Source organism: Thunnus thynnus, chromosome 14 (genome assembly GCF_963924715.1).
Source record: "Thunnus thynnus chromosome 14, fThuThy2.1, whole genome shotgun sequence".
In the NCBI taxonomy this organism is placed as follows: Eukaryota; Metazoa; Chordata; class Actinopteri; order Scombriformes; family Scombridae; genus Thunnus; species Thunnus thynnus.
Genome location: NC_089530.1, coordinates 13,139,108 through 13,163,296, shown reverse-complemented (window position 1 = coordinate 13,163,296; position 24,189 = coordinate 13,139,108). Strand labels below are relative to the sequence as shown.

General features: G+C 38.8%; 1 protein-coding gene across 5 annotated transcripts in view; it reads right to left on the bottom strand.

Annotated features, from left to right (window-relative positions):
- Positions 1–24,189, bottom strand: part of dst (dystonin) — a 107,873-nt gene extending 83,684 nt beyond the window's left edge. For 3 of the 5 annotated variants that reach the window (XM_067609905.1, XM_067609906.1, XM_067609907.1), the window contains exons 1-2: positions 16,540–16,713; positions 2,131–2,192 (exon numbers count right to left, since the gene is read on the bottom strand). In XM_067609905.1, the coding sequence (XP_067466006.1) occupies positions 2,131–2,192; positions 16,540–16,627 (150 nt within the window). In that variant the 5' untranslated portion in view covers positions 16,628–16,713. Of the gene's footprint in view, positions 1–2,130; positions 2,193–16,539; positions 16,714–17,851; positions 18,066–22,011; positions 22,201–23,520; positions 23,553–23,867 lie in introns of those variants that run through there. The other 2 variants (XM_067609903.1, XM_067609904.1) reach the window with 2 other exon arrangements.

The following is a 24,189-nucleotide window of genomic DNA, read 5'->3' as shown; positions in this document are numbered from 1 at the left end:
ATGCCAGCTGTAAAAGAAATGACAATTTGCTAAAAGGGGCGACTGACTCTTCTGTGATCAATTCAAATATCTAAAATCAAATAAAATGCAAAGGTTCCAATTAAATCATTACCACAAGTTTAGCTGGTTCAAAAAAAGAAAGTACACAGTCTTAATATACCTTACATGTTGCTGTTTGTCTCTGAAGCTTCACTGCATGTGCCACGTCTTATTTCAGTAAAATAGATAAAATATTATTTCTTTCCTTCATCTGCCAAGATTGTAACAGAGTTTTCATAATGTTTCTCTCACGAGACAGAGTAAGCAAGAGCTGGCGTTTCCTCAGGGCAAAACTGGAAGTAGAAGCTCCTTAGGGCCTCGTTCTTCCCTCAAATGATTTTCCAACTGAAAACAATAACTATATTTTATGTTTGAAAACATCACATGCAAGTGAACATAAAACCAGTCTTCAGCACTGATCCACGAGCAGCCCATACCCCATCAAGTAAGGACTGATCTTATTGGCAGAGACCCTTGAATTGACCCTCCAGGGCAGGTTTTTGTCACACACAACACTTAGAAGATGACGATCACAGAAAACACTCCCTCGATAAATACAACATGGTAGGAGAAGAGTGGGAGTGTGAGAGTGGACCACCAATCATGTAATCATAAACAATATGTTAAAGGGGTGGGTATGCTTCAAACAAAGTGCTTATTGGATCAACAAACAGCATCTTACATTGTCTCACCCCACACCTTTCTGATGTCAGAATTTGGATTGCTGCAATTTTTGTAGCTAAAACAGGAAACCTGGCAAGCTTGCTGACTTCACACTGCGATTGCCAGCCAGATGTGTGGTGGTGAGGCAGGGTTTGCACTTCTCTCTCAAGCTCTATTTTCGCACTCTTCAAACAACTATTTCCGTCACTTTCCAGTATGTGTGCGTGACCGAGCAATAGTATGAATGCATGCAGGAAAGATTGTCCTCAAGTGTGCACAGTTAGATCTACTGAAACAAACAATTACCACATCTCAGCCTCAATGCTTTTCAACTCACTTGTGTGTGTGGTTGTTCAGTGCAGCTATAAACACTTATGTCAAACACTGTGGCCTTTCCTTCATGTTGAGGAAGCAAAATAAGGGGGTAGCTACTATACAATTATGTTACCGGTTACGTTACTAGTTGCAGTTTTGCACATTCACATTACCGCAGGCATACCATTACCTTTAGACTGATTTGCTTCCTTACATTCACGTCAATATGGTATGAAAATCTACTTGCACATACAAGTCTGGCTTGAGATACGAAATTTAATGTCAGTGTTTTCAGCAGAATTACTGTCACAGTTTCTGAGAACTCCTTGTTGGTACATTAAGGAATTTTACTTTGATTTGTGGGACTTGTGCAAAAACATCCAAACTTATGTTATTGCTTTTCATATTTATATGGCAAACCACTGACTCCCTACAAGGTCTCCGTTTCACAGGACTACCAGCATCAACTTATGCATCTATATCAGTACCAGTTAGTTGCTCATACCATCTCATGTCAGAAAATGTTGTTTTTCTTTTTATGCACTTAATAATATTGAAGTAAATGAATTATTTTTCCCTTAATTTCCATATCAGAGGACAGAGAAATTAGTGTAATTTTTAGTGATGGTCGTTATTAGCATAGCACTGCTGCATGAACCCTATAAAATATAATATTCCATATGATTCGTAGGTAGTGATTCGTTTTAACAAAGGCACATTAGATGAGACATGCCAGCGCTTGTCTGTCTGCTAAAGTGTTTCATTAAATTCCACAGACAGATGAAATGCCACAGTAGGCGACTCACATTCCTGAGTCCACAAAAGACAGCCTGTTACAACAGCAGTGCAACAGGGCATGTCATGCTAAATGACTTTTAACAAGTGTTAATAATATCTGGGGAGGAATCTATGCATGTTAGGACCCAACATGGAGAGTGCTGATTAATATTATTGCTAATATCTCTGTAGCAGAGTGTCTATGTTAGAGGAAAATTGTTGGCTGGCCACTGTGGGAAAAAACTGTCAGAATTCAAACTATTATTTATGTTTCATACCTGCATGAAAACAGAAAGAGCAAACACTGGCGAGCAAATGTCACAAATTAGTTCTTACCTTCAGCAGATGCTGATTTATCCATTTTGTAAACGTCTTCTTCTGCACTCTGTCTCTTTCATCTGAAGAAGAGAAAAAAAATACATCAGTGATTTTTTTTTTTTCACATTACAAAGCAATCGCCACAGAGATGTTCAGGCAACACAGATGTCTTTTGAAGACAGCTGTCATTAGACCAGCCTAAATCTGCTTTGTATGAGCCTGTTTCGTTGCCTATTAGGTTGCATTAATGGTAACTGAGAACAGAAACGAATGCTGGGCAAATTACACTGTGCCTGGCCTCAAATAAAAAGTCTTGAAAGACATGTAGAGAGACAGGAAACCGCAGTGTTCTTTTCTGAATTTTTAAGCATTTAGCAATTCATTTTTGTAGCTTAATATTCTGCTTCCTGATGCACACAGTCAATTTGTAAGGATATTTTTGGATTTACAGTTTCAGTGAAAGTGATGCAGAAAAGAAAGAACATATGAAGACCAAAAGTTCCAGTGGCTGAAAAGAAGGATGTCATTTTCCCAGAGACTGAAACTGCATCACTCTCTACCGCTGACCACATGTTTTTTTGTTTCCCATCTCCATAGCAACTAGACTTCCAGCAGCCGGTGAGATATGTGAGACCGGGACACAACCGGATGCAAATAAAAAGGGAAAGGAAACAGATTTTTTGTTTTTTTCCATTGCTTGTAGTATTACAAGGAAAAAGAAAATCAACTCTCGCCTTATTATGTTTTTGCAAAATGAACACCTTGTATTTTTTCATTGCTGTGTTTTTCCTATCCTGTGTCAGAGCCAGTCACCACAGCTGGAACTCATTTCACTGCTTCCAGTTTGCCAGTCACAACCGCACTAGCCTACATTTTCCTCACAAAAAAAGCTCACATGCACTGATGATAACACGTGAAACAAGTACAATCAATGACTTCAAAACAGCGTCTTCCCGACAGCTCACATTCAGTCCTCCGCTAACAACAACACTGCAGATGATAATCAGCATTTTCCTGAACATTGACCACAGGACTGACAACACAGATAACCTCCTCCCTTTGATAATCGTTAGTGTGGATTACAAAATACGTTTTCGCTCGAGGACATCCTACCTACGATTAGTCAGGAGCAAGCACAGACATGACTAAACGTGGAAGGAAATAACAAGTAGCATTAAGAGAAATACTGACCCATGCAGCACATTAGAGCTATCAGGTGAGCTGAATGCTCCCTCTCGGTCTTAAGCGGGTACTTCATCCTGTTTATGAGCTCCTGAGGACCGTCAAGAAGATCGTGGTCAGGTAGATGAATGCCATGTGAATGAGAATCTGTAGAAGCAGTACAGTCTCCTTCTTCTTGCCTTGCCTGCCTACCAGCCTCTAGGGCAGCCGTGACTCCCTTTCTAACGAGTCCTATCAGGTTTTCCATGGCTACTCGCTATATTTTGAGTTCTGTTCAGTGTTTATCTAGCGGCAGCACTCAACCACAGAAGAAATTAGACCTTCTTATAAAAAGAGAGAGAAAAAAAAAGAAGAGAAGTTCCTTGTTAACATGCTCCGGGATGGTTACAGTGGCAGGATACAGCCAGTTTATTTTTTAGTGCAGTAATTTAAGAGCAATGTACCATCATTTTCTGCTGACTGCATGCGTCACTTGATTATTGCACATATCTTATCAAATATACCTTGACCATAAATGTGTTCAGGTAATCAATCATCTTTCTAGTGTGCAGCTGCCTCGACTCACCACAGAAACAAATGAGAACACATTCAAGCAAATGACAATCAACACCTTTCATGATGCAGTCTTTCCATGAAAGATGTTCAGTTCAGAGCTTTTAGTGGAATTTCACGTGTTTTCTGATTGTATTGAGCATAGCAGTTACATAAGATAGTTACATAATGTAGTAACAAAAAGAAAATAAAGGACAAACTACACTCAGATAACATTAGTTCCACTTTCAGTTTAACTACATTATTTTCATTTGAAGGTAGTAGCATAAAAAAGCTGATGGTTGTCATTCTTACATACTGTAGGCTTTTTTTTTAAAGCCTGAAACACAAATTTCCAAGATATTGGAGGTACCTTAAGAGCCCTATGACTGTACTCTGCAGATTCTTACATTTAGTTCATCTAAAAATAGTGCACATGTAAAAGCTTCCGAGAATTAGAAACTGGGTTAATGTGGTAATTATTTTGTATGATGGTCTACATACATCCAGATCAAGGCATCAAATACAGGAAGGAACACATCAGTCCATCACATCAGTTTTAGACTAAAATGAGCCAATAAATCAATGAAATAATCCTAAGAATTAAGAAAAATAGTGTGTTAATATAGGTAATACAGGAAGTGTGATGCAGTGGGAGACTTTTGCCGACAAAGCTGCTGTGTCATTGATGATGTATTTGTCCTTGTGACTCCACAGCTGAATCACAAAGAAATAAAGTGGTGCCGCCTGCAGCAGGACACCATTTTGGATTTTAATGCCCATGTCTAGGGCTCTTTGATGCATAATATATAAACCTTTCACGAAAAAACTCATTAATATAGATTGGGTGGGCAAGTATTCCGGGAAACTCTCCGGCTCAGAGCAAAGGACAAGCTGAAACGATCAACCAGCTATTGGACATGGTCAGGCTACTGTACTGCACATATTATTACACAGATTACTGATAACAGACAAGATAATACAGTCTCAGATAAACGTCATCCACTGTCACATGGTGTCAAAAACACTTTTCATCATATTTGCCCTTCAGGTTAAAGTGCTTTAATATTAGAAACATGAGCAGAAACACAACTAAAGGAAGCAAACCTCAATATACTCTGGTAAAGTGGTAATTATGTACCTGTGCTGCAAAATTTGAGAGTGTAATATTATGGTGCCCTCTTGAGGATCTTATGAGGAAAAACAATATGCATGTACTACTGATCTCAGTCCAAAAGACACTGAATTTTCCAAACCTTTAAAACAGTAGTTGGATATTACTTAGAGATGATATGAATGAACACAGAGGTAAATAATAGTAAAGATCAGAGGGTGGAGGCTCTCTTTTCCTCCGTCCAAAACTCTGCCATTTCGATCAGCTGACAGTTTGCTGACTTGACCAGCTGACTTCGCTACAAACCGATTGGCTGTTGAAACAGGTGACGTGCCTTACGTTCTAAAATCAGCCACTGGCGACTTGACAAGCTGAATCGCAGGTGACGCCATCTGCCGGTTTCAGTCGAGCTGAGACGGGCCAGTTCACACCGCTGTAACTTTTCCCTGCAATGTTCTGAAACTTTTCAAATCTAATAAATTGTTTTATTTTACTTTCACAGCATTTGTCCGTTTCACTCCATATCTGATTATTCTCAGCTATATGTCCGATTCCTACAATACTGTTGATTTTTGAGAAGTTGTATTCAGTAACTTGTTTCATTATTTACATTTATTTCATACACCTACTAAATACATTTCTCATACAGCCACATCAGAGTTCTCATCCTATTTCATCGACAAGCAAAAACAACATGGTTGTGAAGTTATTTCTGGCAGTTAACTGTGAATTTAACACAAAAACACATAATTGTAAGACAAAAATTAACCTCAAAACTTGTAAGGCCCAAATACAAAGTTCAGCTACTATCATTAGCAAGTTTGATATCTCAGGTCAGAAGGTTTGAAGGGAAAATCCCACGATAAAACAAATCACATGACTTTTCTTGCATTAACAGTAGATTCATTTACATAAAAAAGCCTCTTAAAAAACCCCTCAAACAAAGACAGGAGAGGTTCCTTTACGGTCACTGAACAGTTTGATCTATTAATAATATTAAAAAACAATCTCACACTTAATAACAGTAAAAATATAATGTTCATTTTATTGTAAAAGTTTTCTTATACCATAAAAAACCTCCAAATCGTAATCATTTGGAAAACTTGCATTAATTTCCTTATTAGACAACAACTACAGCCATATACAATATGTGATTTCGCTGAAAACACAAATTTATTCACCGATAGTGCTTGAAGTATTTATGAATAACCTGTATATTTTCTTTTTGGTGTTTCAATGTCCTCACTTTAAAATCAGGTGGTTAAATGGTAAATATCTACCAGAGGTCTGGGAACAGTTTAGAAATGTGCTAACCAAAAGCTTGTGACCTCTGACTTTAATGGGTTGATGTTTAAAGGAGCACGATAGCCTGACTAACTACCTCTCTCTCACATTACAGTTGAACTTCTTGACATTTAAAACAAACCTTGAGTGCTGCCTAGAAAAAGTTGTCATTAAAGCCTTCTTCAGAAGTGTAAATTTACACTGATAATTACATGCAGTAGCCAGTGTTATATAAATGTAGACAGTCTGCAGGTTCGCTGTCTACAGTCTGAGCCCTGCTAGCCAAGAATCCACCACAGCCTTCACACAGACAGCCATAGAGCTCCTGAGACACGTATTTGTAGACCTCAGCAAAGCACATGTGCATGGCTATAAATAGCTACAACCCTAAACCATGCTGCCCCTGCAACTGCAGGCCACATAATCTGTGCCACTAAGGTGACGTCCTTCATTCCCTGTATGCAATGAAGATGATTTGAAGAAAATGCTTGTAGTAGAGCTGAAAGAAGTTTTATGTATTTATGAGTCAGACTTGAAGTCTGTTTCCTACTTTGATCCTGTGTTTTCTGAATCTGATTTATCCAAAGGAAAGTTTAATAGATGTCATGATATCCTGCCCAGGATTTATTTATACTCAAAAACTAGAGATTTAAGACATGACTACGTCTGTGCAAGTGATAGTTACTGAACTGTTTCCAACAACATGAACTTCAGACTCTTGGGAATTCAACCAGCAGCAGGACCGTCTCCAGCACTTCACACTAGCCTTTCACTTCTACATTTTCACAAGCTTCTTTGAGCAGAAGAATGCATAAATAGTTGTTTTCCCGAGAATGTCCGACACAGGGGGCCTGTGACACCCTTTGGCATCTTGTTACGTCAGTGTGCTTAAAATATCCCCATATTCTGAGCTGGGCAGAGTCAAAAAGTCCTAGCAATCAAAATCCAGCTTACATAATCCTCTTGACCTCATATCAGAGGGAAATCAAAACAGACATAGAAGCTAAACTGCAAAGCCCTCAACCCTCCAACCCACAAGGACTCGCCAAACATTCTTGCTAAACAGCTCTCATTTCACATATCATGTGTCCCAACCAGCTCAGTAAGCAAAGGCATATGTATCTTAGCTTTGTTTTGAGTACAAGGCTGTGTGTTGAGTAGCAGACATTTTGAAATATAGGTCTTTGTCACTGTGTAGTTCATCCGAAGTTAACATCTTGTACCTCTAATTTAAAAGGATGCACTTAAAAAGAATAATACAATTCTGAAAATGCACCTTAAAGGGGACATATTATGCTTTTTGTGGTTATCTGTTATTTATATACTGTTAAGATGTTTGATATCTATGTTAAACATGGTAAAAGTTCCAAATCTTGAGGTTAATGTATGTAGAAATGATCTCTGCAAGTCAAAAGCCCAGGCTTCAAACTGCCTTCGAACGCTTTGTTTGCAAAGTTTTTTTCTACCTTGCAGATGAGCTGATGTCAGTTCGCCAGCATGCCCATAAACGGCTGTCCATTCCATAGCCTTGGTTGCTAAGGTTGTTGCTAAGGTTTTTCCAAGTATTGTTTACGTTGTCCACTCTCATATTTTGTCTCCAATACTGGCTCAAACATGTACAGATGTATTTGAGAAGTTGATATTTCGGGTAAAGAACAAGAAAAAGTAGTGAAATCCTATTACTATAGTTTGTTTAATGGTTTGTTGACGTAGCCTCCTGAGCAGCTAGAGGTTGGCTGTGACTCAGCTTCTGGAAGCTAACCAATCACAACAGAGTGGGCTCATTGGGAGGGGGGCCTTAAAGAGACAGGAACTAAAACTGCTTGTTGTTTCAGACAGAGGCTGAACTGAGAGGCTACATAAAGGGTCAGTATAAGATAAATAAGGAGTGTTCTGAATTGTAAATCATGCAAAGATATTCCAGTAGAGCCCAAGAATAAAAATGTAGAGCTGAAAATGTGCATAATATGTCCCCTTTAAAAAACAACAATGACAGGATATGAACCTGCACAGTAGTGCAATTTAGCCTGATCTTGGTCACACACAGAATGACAAAAGGTTTGCTGTACCCTAAAGCTCAGTTCTAGACCCACTTAATGCTTCATGATTAGGATAAACAACAGGTCCCAACATGTGTAGTTGGCTCTTCCAGTACATACATTTGCTTTTGTAAAGTGGGTACAGTTCGTGTGTGACAAGCCTTCTTTATTTAGGACTCATATTGTTTTTTTAAAAATGCTTTGTTGCTAAAAGCAATTACAACAGAGGCCCGCTGAAATGATGACTCAGCTCAAGATGGCTACCTTCTTCCACAGCACTTTAGTAGGCATGTCACCTGGAGGTGGTAAACAAAAATACAAGTGAGACGATGGTGGAGGTGGTGGTGGTGGGAGGGGGTGGAGGGGTGCTTGAGGAAGCATTTTTGTCATTCTTTGTAAGTGAGACTACTACAGCCAGTCTTCACAGAAGGGCAGGGTAGCATCTGAAATATGTGACTGGAACAGCTCAGTATCTGAAACAAGTTGCCAAGCCTTCAAAGCAGCTCTTCCAGTCAGTCTCTACTTTACTCTCCAGACTTAAAAGCAGATCCAAGACAAAGACAGGAAGGAACAGAGATCGTTATTATCTTGTCTACAGCTCTTCTCTGAAAAGCGCTATTGAGAAGATGTAAGCAGAGTATACATGGAAGAGGTAGGAGACACTGCTGCACACGGTTATCAACATTCTTATTGTCCATATTTTCATCTTAAAGCACATTAGGCAGCCAATTATGGCTTATGGCTAATAAAATAAATAAATCAGCACAATAACCAGGCCTTAGTGTGCAGTACAATCGAGTGGTGTCTTCTTAATTAATGATATTACTGATATTTGTAACATTAGGTTTCAGGTATGTAAAGCTACCTACTACTGAAGTTGAAACATTGTATGACCCATCATGAAAAGTAAATGCAAGATGTGATGGTAAAGTTGGCAAAGTGCCATCAGGCATGAGCAATCACTGCAGAAGCACTCAGCAAAGTCAAGTAGAGGGAAGGAGGAAGCATTAATGACGGCAGCTAATGGAGCATACATACACATTGATATGAACACACACATACACATTTACTTAGGTCACATTAGATAGTCTTACATTCATTTCCTGGAGACTTACCCTAACCCTAACCATAAGCACTACTTGCCTCACGCTAACCCTTACCCTAACCTTAACCTAACCACTGACCCAAAAAATTTGCTTTTCTCTAATTGGGGATACGGCTTTTGTCCCCAGTTGGACAAGCCATCCCCAATTAACTGGTCTGAAGTCTGAAATTTGTCCCCAAAAGCAGGCTATGGCAGACACACACACACACACAAACACACGCACACACACAGAGTTGCTAATTCTCCAATATAAGCCTCCATATGTGCAACAGCTGCAACTGTCACATTTAAGTGAGAGTATTTGTGCATGTGGGGAAATCTGTTTTCCTCCCCAGACTCTCCCTCAGATTATGGAGAATCCTGATTAAGACTAATGACTAAAGACAATCCTGTGACATTTTCATCTATATAAACTCTTAGTTGTGCCACATTTACCCTGATTGATGTGATTTAACACATGCAAAGCTCATTTCAAGTTGAAGTATGAAGTAATGATTGCTTAGACATTTCATTGTCAGCCACTTTTCATATAAAAGAAGTGAAGGCTTATGACTTTTTTTCACTGTCATCCTAGATTAAGGTACACTTTTCTGTCATATTGCATTATTTTGGATAGCGCTTAAACAGTTGATCGATTAGTTGATCAATAGAAAGCTTTTCTGTGTTTTATATAATCATAAACTGAATATATTTGAGTTTTTGACTGTTGGTCGGACAAAACAACACATCTGAGGATGTTACCTTGGGTTTAAGGAAAATGTGATGGGTCTTTGTCACTATTTTCTAACATTTCATTGACCACTGAATTAAATTGAGATAGTAATTAGCAGACTAATTGATAACCAAAATAATTATTAGTTGCAGCCTTAATTTTCACTCTCTAACCAGAAAAGACTCCTATGCATAGATTCTCAGAGTCTCTGTGGCACCACTGAAGGGATCAAAAAACATTATTCCAAAAGCTATTCCATCATTGGGTGTTTTGTTTTGATGATTATTGGGTGGTACAAAACCACTGTGTAACAAGTTGTTCCAAAATCTACCACTGGTGGTTAACTGGGTTTCGATCTGGTGACTGCTGAGGCCAGAGTTCATGATTTACATAATTTTCCTCAAACCAATAGGAGGCACCTGCATTTGTTGTGTTTTATTTTTCCTTTAATTCGTCACTGGTCTGTATCTTCACACTGTTCCTCGCTGATTCTGCTCTCAACTGCAGACAAGTTCACCTTGTGATTTGTCATGTATTTCACAAGTTGTGTCTGATATAAGACAATTCATCTGAGTATAGCAATAGTTTTTTTTAAAAAATAGCTAGAGTTAACACAAAAATAGAGGGAATTGCTCATGCCTTGGCCACCTATGAAACAAAAGAGAAAGGAAATGTGTTTCATCCTGTGATGATGGAATTGCTTTCCAGCATCTGCTGCATTTGGGGGAAAAGGGTGGTGCTGCTGGAGTGGGAGCGGCATGGCTACAGAGCCTGAATCAGGGGTGGGACAGAGACTCAAAAGATGATCTCATGTAAGAGGAGCTAAGCACAGCAATGGAATGAGGTTCAGTCATTCTGGTCTTCCCATCACCATGACAGCATATAAATACAACATTTGGAAATAAAACAGCAAGCAGGCATAACACTCAGACACAGAGGTAATGCAACTGCATGGGACTGCATGAAAGGCATATTTCATATAACTTCATATCAATATGAAGAATATTAATCAAATGTATTCCAGAAGCATAATGTGTGTATATCTATAAATGGCAGACCTTGGAATATATAATTAAAATTTTAATATTTTATAGACACAAAAAATGCAGACATGATTTCCTAACCACAGACAGATGGAGCAGTAAAATCTCTCTAAGAGCTCTGCTGGTTTGGATTAAACCACCCATTTTAAATGAAGTCTATTGATTAGATCAATGAAAGGCTTGGCCAGAAAACAACAATGTCATGCTTTCAAGTACATACAGCGTATGTACAGCGTGTATTTACTGTGGTATGTTTTCTTGTTTTCCCCATAAAACCTTTTCAAACAGATGGACAATAACAACAAACGATCAGATATTACATTTCTGATAGCAGATGTGATCTCACATACTGATCTGAGAACATATCTTGGTGAAACCTGTAAAATGAAAGCACAAGGACCCGTATTAATGGGTTCAAAGCAGTTCCTGTTAGATGTTACTGTGAGAGCACTATGTTGAGCTTGAAACTGATCCCAAAATCTAATGCACTTAATTAGCCATTAGCACTTAGCACTTAGGATTTTGGGTGCAGCAGCTGTGAAATGGCCCTTCATAATTAGATAGCTCAGTGATCTAAATCGTATTTGTTCACATATTTGCTAAACTGAATCCACTGTAGGTTACTTTCAAGAAGTTAGTTCCAATTGTCCTGCTATCAGATAGATGATAAGCAGATGCCAAGCCAAATCTTATTTTTCCTCAAAATCACCTAGTATGGAAATTTTTTAAAAAGAAATCGCCCTTGCTTTAAAATAGTTCATTTTATTGGAAAATGATTGGTTTGCAAGCATGCAAGTGTATATACTCCATGTTATATGTTTGTGTATTCTCTCTCTTCTCTCACCATGATTCACAGATCTGGAAAACTAAGTTCAATTTAGACCGATGAAGTACAGTATGTTCCTATTGTGTGTGAACAAGATAAGTTAGTGGGTCAGTGCTCAGTTTTTGGGAAGCTACAAAAGCCCTCTGTGCACACACAAATTTCAGTAACGGGATGTTAATCTGTTGAAGTTAGACGGGTAGAGACCACCTTCAAAGTGTGGCTCCTCAACATTTAAATCTCAATGAAAAGCCAAAAAGAGTGTCACGACACCATCAGCTTGACACATGAACAAGTCTCTGGAACTTGGATGCTGCTCCCATAAAAACAAAGTGTCTTTTGTACAGTAGCAGACAGTCTCCATAGAGGGAGTTGTGTGTTTGAGCTGTGTGTGTGTGGGCCACTAGGCCATTTGAATGTGATGAGTGGGCTGTCGACATAGAGCCGAGGGGTTGGGCTGGGCATGGCCCAGGAGGATGGACAAAGGCAGTGACTGTGCAAAAAACACAATGCTCCCTCACTCATTGCTGTGTGATAATATAAAGTAATACATGTACAAAATGCAGATTTTACAAATAATAGTAAGGTATTCCTTAATGGATCTACAGAAATCCTGCCCATAATAAGAGATTTAGTCATGATGCAGCCTGCATGAGTCACAGACAGAAATGTCAGACAGACTCTGACAGACCACACCCTCCAATAGCACAAATGTACAGCTGTAGCCGGCATCCTAAAGACTGCTTATGCGCTGTACACGTCAGTCTTTTTATTTTCCTTGAAGAAATAAAATCCTTAACATTCAATAAGTTGTATATGTCTATGATTTGATCAGTGAAAAAAACTATACTTTTTTCAAGGAAGACCTCAAATTTAGCAGCAGTCTGGCAAAAAGCATGATATCTATCACATTACATTCAGGACATTATCTTAATGAATGTTTTGATGATAGTGTAAATGTATTTTTTGGTGCACCTTCAATATTTTTTCACATTTAGCTTGTAAGAAACTGGCATACTACTAGAGCCAATAAGTCAATTAATCAATTAGTTGCCCTCTTTAAATTAATTGCCACCTATTTTGATAATTGATTAATCATTTTGAGTCATTTTTTAAGAAAAGAAACTCTGATCCCAGTTTCTCAAATGTGAATATTTTCTGTTTTTTTTTGTAGTCTTCTATGACAGTAAATTAAAATATCTTTGCGTTGTGAACTGTTAGTTGGGACAAAAGAAGAAATCCGAGGATATCACCTTGGACTTTGGGAAACAACAGTCGATATTTTTCATGATTTTCTGACATGTTATTGACCAAACATCTAATCGATTGATCGAAAAAATAATTGACAGATTAACTGATAATGAAAACAATGGTTAGTTGCAGCCCCACATGGTACCCTATTCAATCAAATTTTAGTGTACACTTTGATCTTCTAGTAGTCTTTATTAAGAACACCACTCAAAAATGTATTTGGCCACGAATAAAAAAGCACAGAAAAGCAAGTCACCGACTTGGAAAACAACATGTTTCTCCTGCTTGAATTAAAAATTTCCAGGTGTTTTCCACAAGACAGTCGGTACTCTCAGGAAGCAAAACATGTTCAATCGGGTTCAGCTTTAGAAAAATACTGTCCTTCCAATCTAATGAAACCATTTACACCATATGGCATCTTGAAAACGAAATGAACTGCAGGAAGAGCTGACTGGACCACCAAATGTTTAATCCATTAAATCTTTCCTGATGTCAGAGGATGATCAACTGTCGGGTGACTAAAACGGCCCCTTCATGCTGACGGCCTGTCAAGCAGGCTTTGCTAGAACAGTGTGATCCTATACAGCCACTGCCCTGTGCCATTAGTGTTGTTGTGTGTGTCTAAGAAACCACGTCTTTAGTTCATTCCTCAAGTTTACAGTCTTTTGTAAAGCCTGCGTTGAATTTCAGCCCAACTCAAAGCAATTCCACCGTTAAGTGTATTATTAACTCTAATACCTAATTAGTGTGGCATTCTTACTGGAGCAGTGAGAACTACATGCACGCTCCCAGTCGATGGGGTTTGTTATGCTTAGTCACAAATAAATCCTTAACTCGTATTTCTCTCACAGATCAGAACTTCATACAGTATTTCCCTTGTTCTTGAAAACTGTCAATTTATTATTTAGGTGTTCACTAAACTTCACTAATCACTCAATGAAGCTTGTACATCTTTTTCTCCAGTTTATCTCTTCTCTGAAATTGGTGACTGACATTATGTTAGAGGTGTTTGATGAATCTGGAATCAAGCCAGACAACAAGTGACAAGCGCTAACATAAACATACACTCAACAGCATTCAAATGTGGTTAATTATGTATGTACAATTGCTTAAATGTGCAGTTAAATATGAAAATGATCTTGATTTGCAGAGACAAAGAAACATTGTTTGCTACTTTACAGTTGGCCCACTGGCTGTTCTGTTTTTGGTTCTGTTTGGTTGTGTTTATTTGGTTACTGTTGATGATTTTGCTATGAAAATGTGTCCCTTTGATACTCTATTCATCACATGGGGAGAGGCCTGAGGCTCTGGCTGATCACATCAACTGCAAATAAAAATAAATAAGAAATGATAAAGGGATTTTTCAAGCACTTGGCCAGCGCCCTAAAGAAAAAAAATTATCAATTGTGGAAGAGCAAACAAACTTTTGATGGAAATAATAAATACAGTTTTAAGCTATTTTCAAGGCTGGGGGATTGAATTTATGTTGAGAACTGAACTGTTTTGAGTAGACGGTATTTGGTACTGATGATAAAGATACATTTCTCAGCCTTATCATTCACTCATATATACTCAAATACATTGCTTACTATGGTACTGTATATAATAAATTCTCCATCAGAAGATCTAAAGCCTAATATAAAGCTTAATAAGTTTTATTAGATTCATTTTTTGTAGATCTTAAGATGTGAAAATGTTCATTATCTGACTCATCACTTGCCACCATTTTCAGAGACAAGCAGTCGACAACATTGCAAAGAAATTATGATTACATTATGTTTATAAACTTAAAGCCTGCCGTCTCTCTGTTTAACTGAATCTGCTTAAAAAAGTAAATGTTGATAAAGTCTTGCTGCTTCAAAAGTCCAAGCTGGAACATTTTTTTTCTGCAATGAAGAGAGTGATGTAAACAAAGCTGATGGGAACAGGGTTGTGAGTGACTTTGCTACAAGTAATGATTAGCTCACCGGTCCGATTTCAAGTTTCTACCTGAATCATGGCATGGTCACACATTTCTTTGCAGACTATTAATGATAAGCCACAAAATACACTGAATTCGGTCAATTTTACTTAAAAAACATATAATGTGATGAACTGATTCAATTAAGACTTTTTGTAGCCTCAAAACATTAGCATTATTTTGAGGCTACAAAACTCACATAAACTTGAAACTTGTTGGTAAAATTATCAAATAAAAACACGTCTTACCCTTTCTTGATAAGTTCATTGTTCATGCAAAAACTGGCAGGGAGTCAAATACCCCCCAAAAACCAATGTGCAACATGCAAAAACTGATCACCAAGTGGTAGTTATTGATAGCAGGAAATACAGGAAATAAGTAAGCTCATTGTCTGTCTCAGCTCCTCTGCCTCAGAACAACAGCAACAGATTCCTAATGATGCTACATCATATGATCCCATTAGAGTCAAGTCAGGGCGTTTAAGCCTTAATACCACAGCTGACTGGCCCTGCTGGCTACAATACTCAACAGCTGAGAGAACACATACAATAGTGCACACTGTATGTTATTTATTGTTCTGCTGTTTTACTGTGGTAGCTTGTGTGGAGAGGACACACAGGGGTTAAAACCGCTGCTGTCAGTTTGAATTCAGCTCCACCGGATCCTCCACAGGCCTGGCCCGACAACGCATGTGTATGATTTTGTCAACGAGCTCTAGCTGTCACACAGACACTCAATGATATAGACCTCTCTCCACAGATGTGTGATGGATTTGCTCTAATTAGTCACATAGACCCAAACGGAGCAGCTACATGAAAGGACTTGAACCACTGATATGAGCTAACGCCTCATCCTGCTATGTCATTGTCCTGTCTGCCTCGAGACACCACACAGGTCACCTCAGCACCATTCGATCAATGATATTTCCACAGGTGATCGCATTAAAAGCATACAAATAGATATTTTACGCTGTGAAAGTATGATTTACTCAAATCACACACTGTTTAGACCTTTGAATTTGACAATAAACAATGTCGACACTGTGATCGCCTGTCTTGATTAAATGTTTTCCTAACATATTCCAAGCTGAATATTTCCATCTAACAGCTAAACAAAAGAAATAATCCTCTAATCTAATAATCAACTGAGATCATAAAAACCCTTATAATAAAGCCTTTGTCTTAGCTACTAAAATTTAGCCTAAATGTGATGTCATGCAGGAAATATTCCCACTTTTCCACAGCAGGGATAAAGACACCAAGACCAGCCAGTGACTAGAGAGAAAGGGGGCAGGCTGACATTTATTGAACTGTCAAGCAGCAATCGGGGCAATATCTTCATCGTCCCGAAGCCTAAATATTATCCAATCAGCATTGATCCTACCTTTGTATTTTTCCAAAACATCCTCATAGGCTTGGAGATATTCCTGTTCGTCCGAGAGCACATAAGCCTGCGGTGCGTACTGAGCCATAACCCGGGCTCCACAAACTGGACATTCACCAGCGGCTGACAGGGACACAGCGTGTGTGTGTGTGTATGTATGTGTGTGTTTGAGTGCATGTGTGTGTATGTGTGTGTGCTGAGAGTGATCGGCGCTGTTGTTGCACTAAAGGAAACGCCCTACATCCCTCCCTTGTCTAAGGTCTGTCCAATAAGAGACACTTCCTCTCCGGAGCTCACTAGATTGATAGGAAGCACTGCCGGACCTGCTGCGCTGCAAAAAATGTCGCTCTTAACAAGTCAATTAGTCCAAGACTGAATCTTCAGTGCGATTACAATACAATCAAAATCCTATTTTCTTAACCCATGAGGTTAAATCTCTCCTAGTCTCACCTGATTTGCACGAATCCGCTTTAACAGGCCTAAGTAAAATAAGATGTTAAAACCAGACTGGATGAAATGTTTATTTTTTGCAGTGTAAAATTATAAACACTTTCCTTGTCAGGCGTCTCTGTACCGGTTCGTAACATGGTGCACGTTACTTCATTGTTGTCCACCTGCCAAAGACTTACAATGGCTTTGACAGAGTTACAAAACCGTTTGAAGTTATGTTTGGGTAGTATTTGCTTTCAGTAAACAATAAGTTGTCACTGTCACACAGATTCCTGTAAATTTCACCCACAACAGTCCACATATCGATTAAAGGATACCTGATCCGGCACACTGTATCTGACAGGGATTTTACAATGTCAAATAGTGCCAAAGTACCATTATAAAACGTTATAGTGCTGTAAAACCTTTTGATAACAGTGTCATCAAGTGTGAAACAAACAAGAGAACATGACAGAAGCATCTACGTGTTTTGGCCTGTTATTTCATGTCTGACCCTGAATAACATCATTAAACTTTTCCGCGTATGTAAGCGATGTTTACGAAATAATTTACATTTAAATTTAAATAATATCTTTTTTAAGTTCAATTATTTAATTAAAAGTAACGTAAAGTGAGACGCCACATCCGATCACCCTCACAGCTATTCTGAATGAGACAAAAATACCATCACGTGCAACAACACCACTGCACGGACCCTGATGTCCACAAATAAAACGAGGGTACCAGAATAACATACGCCCTAATAAACCATTATTAACACATGAGGACTGTAGTCCTTATATGCACCGTATATTCCAGCACATTCACGCATTCTACATCATTATGTGATGACTGTCTGGACAACAAGGGGGCTGTCTCTCACCTGCGATCCTGAGCACGGCTCTCTCCGCTGGATCCAGCACGGATCCACCCTGGATTTTCCTCTTAGATCTCTCATGTCTGGGCAGGTTCCAGGGTAAAGTGTCCCCGGGTGCCGGTGATGCCGATCCAGATTTAACACTGTAATCATCCTCGTCCGAGAAATCCGCCGAGGAAGACATGGAGCAGTGTAGGGAAGGGTTCCCCGAACTGGAGCTCTGGGAGACAAAAGAAAACGGGGATAAAAAAAAAAACAATGCTATTCTTGATCTCACACACACACACAACCAAAATGAATGAGAACACATCACAGCAACGCTGGCGGCGAATAACACGCATATATCACATTATTTCTCACCATCGCGGGTCAAAGTGCGTAATGTGAGCGCATGTTAGGTGTGAGCAGTCACCCTGATATCAGCCACCAGCTCGCAATGATCCATAACAAAAGATTAAGCCAAATGAAGGCAATGTGAAATCGATAGTATCTGGCTCCCCCGCCAGGTCAACAATAAGACTTACCACTGTATACATGGAGACCTGTCAGCTGAGGGATAAAAAAAAAACAATCCTGTTTGCTCGTTATTAGCTTCCACCCTTCAGTCACACATTTCTTGCGTCAATTTCAAAGGGTGCCACGCCCTTTGAAGGATGCTCCGGCCACGAGTTTATCCCTTTCCGAGCATTAAGGATGCGAGGTGATGTCAGATCTCCAGAGGGCTTGATGGGATGGTACGCTGTGTGCTGTCGAGGCAGAGGTGGACTGTGATGGGAGAGCAGACTGCATGCGTCTCCGCGTCATACCCGGTAGCCAACAACAGCATCAGCTCCGACAGCGACGGTGGTGTTAGAGCGCCATCCCTGCACAAAAGGTGCTGGGTGGCAACAAATACCTCAAAAGCGGGGATAACAAGAGAACACTGGCTCCCACAGACTCTCATGGCAATGATCCCACAACACATGCACACTAGATCACCCTGCTGAGAGGACTTTGTACACAATTACACAACTGCCTACGCTGTAGATAGGGTGTTAACCACAGAGGGTACAATGAGAGCATTCACATCCATTGTGCTTATTACCTGGGAGGATGGAGAGGACCCATAGGTGCACAGAAAAGTATTGCTCTTTGTTGTCAGTTTAAATTTGAACCAGGCTAAACCTATTCAGCCAGAAAAAAAATCTATAAAAGCATCTTTGCCAGGATTATCTCTGATTTCCTGAACCTTTGCAGACATTTTCTTAATCTAACTAAAACTGCTAATAGAGACAGTTATGGATGTTGCAATTTCCTGCTGCACTCTGACACACCTGAGATTGAGCAACAGAAGAACAAATGCTGGTTAAGACGTGTTGACATTACCTGATGGAAGCAGAAAAGGGAAAAAAGGTGTGGCTACATAAAATACCTGTATGATGAGGCTTAAGTTACTTGATGATAAAACAGTACTTAAAGGGGAAATGCAACCTCAAACAGACCTGCTGTGATCCTGAAGAGTTCAGTAAAGATTTGTCAACATTTTAGAGGGAGTCTCTGCTCTTAAAGGAGCAAGAAAGACATGATTGGCCTAGTATTATCACAAGGTCAACCTGGAGCCGCTGTAAATATGGAGAACTAACTTTGAGGTCTCTGACAGTGTTTTTACACAGATACAGACATGATTTCTGGTTTAAAATAGTTGTTATGGGAATCTATTCTTAGCGCTGGGTCGGTGTTAAATAAGCAGAGCTGATAAAAATAACATGCTGTTAATATTAGCAGCCTTTTCATCATTGCATCACTTTTCATCAGGATAAAACTCAGTGCTGAAAAGGCAGCTTAGTGTTGCAGTTTTTATCAGCATAAATCCTCTCACTAAAAGGGGAAAAAAGATCCATGAAACGAGGAAAGTTAAAGCTCAATATTATGAAATAATTATTAGTTGGGCTGCTATAGGAATAAGTATATGTCATCCTGAGTCAGTCTTAACCACTCTCTTTCATGTAAGGAGCAAACTGCACAGGGGATAAGAATAGATTGGAGGTCCTTCCCACATCATAGGTTTATCCTCTCCATTCACTCTTTATTAATACCCAATATTCTTGGCTTGGGAGCTGTTACTGTTAAAAAAAAAAAAATCTTTATTTCTTGTTTAAAACGCCTTCTTCTGTCAGTAAAATGTGCAGTTACTGTAAAAGTGAGAGAGGACCACACATCAAGATGCATGTATATAATATTGCTTTCAAAACCAGATTCATGTGGGCATTCAGTACTTATGATGCCAAATGCTTCCATCTTTCTTGTTGTGGTGTTCATACAATAAAAACAGCAGTTACTTGGTAACCTGTTAATAGAATCTGTGAAGTCATTAGTTCCCTTAGTTTAGAGATTTTCTGTTAAAAACACACAAAAGCATGGCTTCACAAATACCAGGCATACATTCTGGATTATTCATTTTGCACAGTTTAGTGTCAGCTGTTCATGCAAAAATATTAAGGATGCATTGTGAGCAGATATAGGCCTGAACTAGTTTATGTTGATCTATTACATATTAAAGACTACTCCCTAATAGGAGATTTCGAAGGTGAAATAATTTAATAAGCCTCCAAATTTGTAAAGTCTGTCTGCCTTTTGTGTTATTACAATGGCAGTATTATCAAAAACAGGTTGTCTTTTGCTCACTCAGCTGCATACCAAACACTGTATCAATAAAATTTGAAACACTGAGTGTATTTTCTTTTATCCATGCCGACAAAATATGATTTAGAGGTATCAGAAACAATATGTAACATATTGATATAACTCTGTGGCTCTGGTCAAGTTGATATGTAGTTGTTTTTCATGCTTGTCAATAAGAAAAAAACAATAAACTGTGTCTGTTATCTACGTTATTGCAACACAGCTAATGGAGGCAGGAAGTTGCAATAGCTCAGCAAAGATCAATTGATTCCTGTGAACATAGTCAATCTCAATATCAGTGTCATGTCAGGTCTTGTACTACATTTTGTATTTTATACAGCAGTAACAGTGACAGCCAGAGACATTTTCAGTAGGGATAGAAGTTGCCAAAGATCATCCAGGGACTTGGGGATTTGATTAATATGATACTGTGTCTCTTCAGCTCTATGTTCCTGCAGTCTTATGTTCCCCTCCATTAAAAAAAATCAATATATAGGTTTTAAACTGATAAAAAAAAATACTGTAGGATGTTGAGCACACTGTCATTTTGAAGCAGTGCTGTGTGCTAATTCGAGAGGTAAAATAAAGATGCAGAAATGAGAAGCTGAAGGAACATGTAGTGTCTAAAACAGTCAACAAAGAGCTTAGCAGTTAATCCATATGAAGACATATATTATGTTCCCATGCCAAAATGGTAAATTGTTAACAGATTTAGAATGGATTAGAAACAACATGTAGCAGCGTGCCAAGACAAACTGAATATAAATCATTGAACCTGTTAAAAATGAGAGATCATCGTTTAAAATTCAAACTCAAAATCAGTCATTAACAGCAAAGTAGTGTGAAAGATGCACAGATTAATGATTTTTTAAATAAGTTAAACGCTCTGTGATTTGTGTGTGTAAGATATTTATTACAGCTTTTTTTTTTTTAACATCGAGGCTGCAGCACCTTTTGAAATGTTAATGTAGAAAAACTAGTGGAGCACTGTGGTCCACTTAAAATAGATTTTAATATCAGAGGAGTTCATTGTTTCCTTTGTTCATCAACAAATTGTCCTTATAAGACAAATTTTGTATTAGCTTAACATAGTTTAATTGATTCTGTTTAACTAATCAAGGCAAAATTAGATCAGTTGGGCTAATATCTGCTGTTAAGGGTCCGTGGTGAGCAGATCCTACCTTCTTTTGTGCTCAACCTGTAGGTGAGTGTATGATCACATGTGAATGCATTTGTAGTCCATATTTGTCATCTAATGATCAATAAACAAACAATACAACCTGGAACAATACAAGGTAACAAGACAGTAACTTTTCATTTCATGAGACTGATCAAGAGACCATGCTTCAGCAGCACGCCCTGGGTTCAAGCCCTGTAGATAAACATTTGCCCTGTGTGACTGAATCCTTACCAGGTAGATAGGCACCCTTGTGTCCCTGTGGAGGGAAGAAAGTATCACCTTATCATCAGTATTAATCATGACTACAGCTAAATGGAATACCTACAGGTTTGCGTGTAGGGGTGACTTGTACAGACTGGTAAAATTCAGGCAGAACTCTCTTCTTCACTTTGCGTTTTCTTAGAGTGGATGATGAATCTGGATCGCTCTCAGGAACCTCAACCAGATTGGGCTTTTCCTCTGCTGCTCGAGCATGTATGCTCCTTCTTGCGTGACGTGGACTGTGTCTGAAGCCCTGTGAAACATGAATAAATGTCAAGCAAGCTGACAGCAGATTCAGGCAGTAGCAGATTTAGCAGGAGGAATGAAAAAAAAAGCTTTGTCATCATATCAATTTTATTGGATTTGGGGGGTTTTAAGCTGGGGAGGCGCTGTTGTGTTTTGCTGACCTATATAGGTGAACATGTGGATTTCAAAATCTACGAGACCAAACAAAGAGGGTGACCGAGTTTGAGAGATGATACAGCAACTCAAAATCATTGCACTAGAAGAAAAGCAAACCTTGCGCTGTAGGATTTTTCCACCTTCTTTAGTCTCTATCAAGGAGTTTTTTCAGCCATTTATTGTTGGACTGGATTTGTTTTAAAGTATAGGAAGACTGCTGTTCAACATTAAAGCTGTAGTGTCCTTGAAAATGATATTGAATCCCTACCAGCTACAGTGCTGAGCTGCCTGATGGGGATTCAGTGTCCTGTCGTTCAATAACATAACCTGCTATGAGAGGCAAACAAGAGACTGTCTGCTTTTCTTTTGGAGATTCAAAACTATGGAGACTCACAAAAGCTAAAAGGAATGAAATGTAATTAGTCTACAGTACATGCACATTACTACAGCCTAGTTCAATCTTACAGCATGATTAAGCAACAATGTTAGAAAGAGAAATATATTTAGCTACTTATAACTTATAGAGTATTGACTTATTTTAACTTTTGGACAAAATGATTTTATTTATAAACACCAGAGAATGAAATAAAATGCAATCTAACAATAAAATGTGACATTCTCCAAAAATTGCGCAAAAACATGATGTATTAGAAATAGACCTACTTTTCACCAACCTTTGTTGATGGTGGTGGTTTTTACATTGTTTTCATGCATTTTGTTTCATTTCAAAAGCGTTTTTAAAACGTTGAAAACAAAGTCCGTAAAACGGAAACAGACTGAAGCTCTGCTGGACGCTTTAAACATGATGACACAGCTCATAAATTATAGAGGTTTCTTACGATTCTTCGGACTTCACTTTTAATTCATGCATGTCTGAGAATACAGAGTAATAAGCTTTAACCTTCTTCAAAGAATGAAACTGCAAAATCACCTACATTATTTATTGATGACACATGCGCACTGCGCACAATATGGTCCTTAAAATAGTCATGCAGTCCTCTATAATAAAGTCAAGGAAATAGGATTTTGGGTGAAGCATTTGTCAAATTATAGGCCTACTTGGAAAAATCCGAAGGGCTGCATAAAGCTTGCACACATTTAACTCCTGGTTGATCCTTCTGTTAGATATTACTGACTGACTCAAACCCATAATGAAAAAAGTTCATCCTACCTCTGATCGAAAATGATGCGTTCGGAGGCCAACTACAGGACAGATAACAGATGTTAGAATGAGATATTAGGATCTAACATTTATTGGTAAGCATGACATGTCAAATATCAGCTGTTTATCCATTTAAAAGACTAATAATAATATAATTCAGGCTGCACTCAGCCTGATTTGTCTTTACACACATTAACACCTTCATGAGTCAAGTGTTAGTTTCTTCTTACAGCCCATACTGCAGATGTGCTGACTTTATTTCTAGCTAAAACAAATAAAAACAGACTATGAATAACATGCAGTATACAGACATGAGCTGACAGGATGAGGAGAGGCGGCTGGCCTGCGCTACTCACCGCGGCTCTTGGAGCGTCCAGAGAGCACAGATTTCATAGGATGCTTTCCATTACGAAGCCTGCGATGCCAGCAGCAAAAAAACAAAATTGTCGCAATAGTCCCGAGCAAAAGCAACAATAATAGCAGCACACATTGAATACTGTACGGCTTTAACAGCACCAAAAACGCCGCAGCGATCATCATAGAGCGATATGTAGGACAGTTTCCCGCAGCCGCAGACAGCTGGCTCCTCTCCCGCAGTTACACCGCTGAGAGCTCAAGATGCGAATAAAGACAGTGGCTGACATACGTGAATCGTTGCAGAACTGCCACGTTTAAGCC